This window comes from Entelurus aequoreus, linkage group LG28 (assembly GCF_033978785.1).
Source record: "Entelurus aequoreus isolate RoL-2023_Sb linkage group LG28, RoL_Eaeq_v1.1, whole genome shotgun sequence".
NCBI lineage: Eukaryota > Metazoa > Chordata > Actinopteri > Syngnathiformes > Syngnathidae > Entelurus > Entelurus aequoreus.
Genome location: NC_084758.1, coordinates 2,025,882 through 2,031,498, shown reverse-complemented (window position 1 = coordinate 2,031,498; position 5,617 = coordinate 2,025,882). Strand labels below are relative to the sequence as shown.

General features: G+C 40.1%; 1 protein-coding gene across 1 annotated transcript; it reads right to left on the bottom strand.

Moving 5' to 3' along the window:
• Nucleotides 1-303: 303 nt before the first annotated feature.
• Nucleotides 304-1,222, bottom strand: LOC133644882 (cilia- and flagella-associated protein 251-like). Its single transcript, XM_062039634.1, is given in 3 exon segments — nt 304-619; nt 657-818; nt 1,047-1,222. Coding segments are annotated over 3 exon segments (654 nt in total).
• Nucleotides 1,223-5,617: the final 4,395 nt, after the last annotated feature.

Here is a 5,617-nt window from a genome sequence, read left to right as displayed (position 1 = left end):
CTTCCTTCTCCTTTTCCTCCTCATCTTTCTCCTCCTCCCCATCTTCCTCCTCCTTTTCCTACTCTTCCTCCTCCTTCTCCACTTCCTCCTCCCTTTCCTACTCTTCTTCCTCCTCCTCATCTTCTTCCTCATCGTCCTCTTCTTCCTCCTCCTCCTCCTCCTCCTCCATCTTCCTACTCTTCCTCCTCCTTCTCCTCATCTTCCTCCTCTTTTTCCTACTCTTCCTCCTCCTCCTCCTTCTCTTCTTTTTTCTCCTCTTCTTTTTTCCTCCTCCTCCTTTTCTTACTCTTCCTCCTCCTTTTCCTACTCTTCATCGTCCTCCTCCTCCTCCTCCTTTTCCTTCTCTTCTTTCTCCTCCTCCCCATCTTCCTCCTCCTTTTCCTACTCTTCCTCCTCCTTTTCCTATTCTTCCTCCTCCTTTTCCTACTCTTCCTCCTCCTCCTTCTCCTCCTTTTCCTCCTCATCTTTCTCCTCCTCTCCATCTTCCTCCTCCTTTTCCTACTCTTCCTCCTCCTTCTCCGCTTCCTCCTCCCTTTCCTACTCTTCTTCCTCCTCCTCATCTTCTTCCTCATTGTCCTCCTCTTCCTTCTCCTCCTCCTCCTCCATCTTCCTACTCTTCCTCCTCCTTCTACTCATCTTCCTCCTCTTTTTCCTACTCTTCCTCCTCCTCCTCCTTCTCCTTTTTCTCCTCTTCTTTCTCCTCCTCCTCCTTTTTCTCCTCTTCTTTCTCCTCCTCCTCCTTTTCCTACTCTTCCTCCTCCTCCTCATCTTCCTCCTCCTCCTCCTCATCTTCCTCCTCCATCTTCCTACTCTTCCTCCTCCTTCTCATCTTCCTCCTCCTTTTCATACTCTTCCTCCTCCATCCTCCTCTTCCTCCTCCTTTTCCTACTCTGCCTCCTCCTCCTCCTCCTCTTCCTCCTCCTTTTCCTACTCTGCCTCCTCCTCCTCCTCTTCCTCCTCCTTTTCCTACTCTGCCTCCTCCTCCTCCTCCTCTTCCTCCTCCTTTTCCTACTCTTCCTACTCCTCCTCCTCCTCCATCTTCCTACTCTTCCTCCTCCTTCTCCTCATCTTCCTCCTCCTTTTCCTACTCTTCCTCCTCCTCCTCCTCTTCCTCCTCCTTTTCCTACTCTGCCTCCTCCTCCTCCTCTTCCTCCTCCTCCCCCTCTTCGTCCTCCCCCTCCTTCTCCTCCATCTTCCTACTCTTCCTCCTCCTTCTCCTCATCTTCCTCCTCCTTTTCATACTCTTCCTCCTCCTCCTCCTCTTCCTCCTCCTTTTCCTACTCTGCCTCCTCCTCCTCCTCTTCCTCCTCCTTTTCCTACTCTGCCTCCTCCTCCTCCTCTTCCTCCTCCATATTCCTACTCTTCCTCCTCCTTCTCCTCATCTTCCTCCTCCTTTTCCTACTCTTCCTCCTCCTCCTCCTCTTCCTCCTCCTTTTCCTACTCTGCCTCCTCCTCCTCTTCCTCCTCCTCCCCCTCTTTGTCCTCCCCCTCCTTCTCCTCCATCTTCCTACTCTTCCTCCTCCTTCTCCTCATCTTCCTCCTCCTTTTCATACTCTTCCTTCTCCTCCTCTTCCTCCTCCTTTTCCTACTCTTCCTCATCCTCCTCCTCCTCTTCCTCCTCCTTTTCCTACTCTTTCTCCTCCTCCTCCCCATCTTCCTCCTCCTTCTCCACTTCCTCCTCCCTTTCCTACTCTTCTTTCTCCTCATCTTTTTCCTCATCGTCCTACCCTTCATCCCCCTCCTCCTCCCCCTCTTCCTCCTCCTTTTCCTATGCTTCTTCCTCTCCTCCTCCTCCTCCTCTTCCTCCTCCTTTTCCTCCTCCTCCTCTCCCTCCTCCTTTTCCTACCCTTCATCCCCCTCCTCCTCCTCCTCTCCCTCCTCCTTTTCCTACCCTTCATCCCCCTCCTCCTCCTCATCCTCCTCCTCCTCCTCCTCCTCCTGCTGCTCGCAGAGAGGGAGGGACTGAGAGAGAGAGAGAGAGAGAGAGAGAGAGAGAGAGAGAGCAACATTCATCATCAGAGTCCACAAAAGAGAAAGTACAACAACAATAGTAGTAGATGATAATAATGTATCTCTCTGGTGAATAATGACTCGTCTAATATTAGCTGCAGTGCACACGTCACACTACACTTTTATTATACTCATATTTATATCATTTCAACATGGCTCTTTCAAAATAGCATCACATTCTCAAATGTCTTCATGCTTGACATAAATGTATTACAAACCCCGTTTCCATATGAGTTGGGAAATGGTGTTAGATGTAAATATAAACGGAATACAATGATTTGCAAATCCTTTTCAAGCCATATTCAGTTGAATATGCTACAAAGACAACATATTTCATGTTCAAACTCATAAACTTTTTTTTTATGTGCAAATAATCATTAACTTTATAATTTGATGTCAGCAACACGTGACAAAGAAGTTGTGAAAGGTGGCAATAAATACTGATAAAGTTGAGGAATGCTCATCAAACACTTATTTGGAACATCCCACAGGTGTGCAGGCTAATTGGGAACAGGTGGGTGCCATGATTGGCTATAAAAGTAGATTCCATGAAATGCTCAGTCATTCACAAACAAGGATGGGGCGAGGGTCACCACTTTGTCAACAAATGCCTGAGCAAATTGTTGAACAGTTTAAGAACAACCTTTCTCAAGCAGCTATTGCAAGGAATTTAGGGATTTCACCATCTACGCTCCGTAATATCATCAAAGAATGTGGAGAAATCACTGCAGGTAAGCAGCTAAGCCCGTGACCTTCCATCCCTCAGGCTGTACTGCATCGACAAGCCACATCAGTGTGTAAAGGATATCACCACATGGGCTCAGGAACACTTCAGAAACCCACTGTCAGTAACTACAGTTGGTCGCTACATCTGGAAGTGCACGTTAAAACTCTCCTATGCCAGGCGAAAACCGTTTATCAACAACACCCGGAAACGCCATCGGCTTGGCTGGGCCTGAGCTCATCTAAGATGGACTGATACAAAGTGGAAAAGTGTTCTGTGGTCTGACGAGTCCACATTTCAAATTGTTTCTGGAAACTGTGGACGTCAAAGAGGAAAAGAACCATCCGGATTGTTCTAGGCGCAAAGTGTAAAAGGCAGCATGTGTGATGGTATGGGGGTGTATTAGTGCCCAAGACATGGGTAACTTACACACCATTAATGCTGAAAGGTACATACAGCTTTTGGAGCAACATATGTTGCCATCCGAGCAACGTTACCATGGACGCCCCTGCTTATTTCAGCAAGACAATGCCAACGTGGCTTCATAGTAAAAGAGTGCGGGTACTAGACTGGCCTGCCTGTAGTCCAGACATTGAAAATGTGTGGCAGCTAAAATATGAGAAGGGAGAACAACTTAAGCTGTACATCAAGCAAGAATGGGAAAGAATTCCACCTGAGAAGCTTCAAAAATGTGTGTTTACTGAGTGTTGTTAAAAGGAAAGGCCATGTAACACACTGGTAAACATGCCTTTTTTGCAATGTGTTGCTGCCATTCAATTCTAAGTTCATGATTATTTGCAAAAAATACCAAAGTTTGTCAGTGTGAACATGAAATATGTTGTCTTTGCAGTCTATTCAATTGAATATAAGTTGAAAATGATTGGTTGTATTCTCTTTTTATTTACCATTTACACAACTTCACTGCTTTTGTACTTTGTAATACTGAATACTTGACTTAGAAGTAGTCATACTGTACGTAAATGTATTCACACTTCACATGAATGTATTCATATGGTACATTCAAATGTCCTCTATGAATATTTCAGGACAAAGAAAAAACCTTATCGTTGTTTCTTTATTCTGGCGGGACTCCATTCCTGCATAATTCTCCTCATTTCATCTTTGTTGCACATAAAAGACGTGGCGTGGTTTCCCCTCATCTCCTCTTCTTTGCACAAAAGGGGAAAAGAATCAAAGATCCTTTGAAGGAGGCGCCACTCTCTCAGCTTTGGATCTGAAGGAAGGTAGACACGCCTTTTTCACCTGCCTTCATGCAAGTGTCACACCTCTTTTAAAGTCACATCCCTCCTCAAACGAGCCAAGACCAAGACCAAGACCAAGGTGGTCCTGATCCACATGGCGGACAAACAACTTCAAGTTTTTTCACGCTTTTGTCCTCGTCGTCATGCAGCAATCTCTAGAAGTCAATACTTTCAGAAGTTTTGTACGGAGCCCCTAAAGGGACATGGGGGAATTTTTTTTGTATAATTTATTTTTTATTTTTTTTAGTGCGCACGAGAAACTTTCTTGTGCACAAGAGAAACTTTTTATAAAGTTATAAAAAAAAAAGTTTTTAAATGTATTATTTTTTTATTTTTTTAGACATGTATCTCGTGCGCATGAGAAACTTTCTCGTGCGCACAAGATATATGTCGAATAAAAAAAAAGGAAAAAAATAGTTTTCCTTTTTTTTAATAACTTTATAAAAAGTTTCTCTTGCGCACAAGATATATGTCAAATTAAAAAAAAATTAAAAAAATAGTTTTCCTTTTTTTAATAACTTTATAAAAAGTTTCTCGTGCGCACAAGATATATGTCAAATAAAAAAAATAAAAAAAAATAGTTTTCCTTTCTTTTAATAACTTTATAAAAAGTTTCTCGTGCGCACAAGATATATGTCAAATAAAAAAAAATTTAAAAAATAGTTTTCCTTTCTTTTAATAACTTTATAAAAAGTTTCTCGTGCGCACAAGATATATGTCAAATAAAAAAAAATAAAAAAAATAGTTTTCCTTTCTTTTAATAACTTTATAAAAAGTTTCTCTTGCGCACAAGATATATGTCAAATAAAAAAAAAGGAAAAAAATAGTTTTCCTTTTTTTTAATAACTTTATAAAAAGTTTCTCTTGCGCACAAGATATATGTCAAATAAAAAAAAATGAAAAAAATAGTTTTCCTTTTTTTTAATAACTTTATAAAAAGTTTCTCGTGCGCACAAGATATATGTCAAATAAAAAAAAATGAAAAAAATAGTTTTCCTTTTTTTAATAACTTTATAAAAAGTTTCTCGTGCGCACAAGATATATGTCAAATTAAAAAAAAGGAAAAAAATAGTTTTCCTTTTTTTAATAACTTTATAAAAAGTTTCTCTTGCGCACAAGATATATGTCAAATAAAAAAAAAGGAAAAAAATAGTTTTCCTTTTTTTTAATAACTTTATAAAAAGTTTCTCGTGCGCACAAGATATATGTCAAATAAAAAAAAAGGAAAAAAATAGTTTTCCTTTTTTTAATAACTTTATAAAAAGTTTCTCCTGCGCACAAGATATATGTCAAATAAAAAAAAATGAAAAAAATAGTTTTCCTTTTTTTTAATAACTTTATAAAAAGTTTCTCGTGTGCACAAGATATATGTCAAATAAAAAAAAAGGAAAAAAATAGTTTTCCTTTCTTTTAATAACTTTATAAAAAGTTTCTCGTGCGCACAAGATATATGTCAAATAAAAAAAAATGAAAAAGATAGTTTTCCTTTTTTTTAATAACTTTATAAAAAGTTTCTCGTGCGCACAAGATATATGTCAAATAAAAAAAAAGGAAAAAAATAGTTTTCCTTTTTTTAAATAACTTTATAAAAAGTTTCTCTTGCGCACGAGATATATGTCAA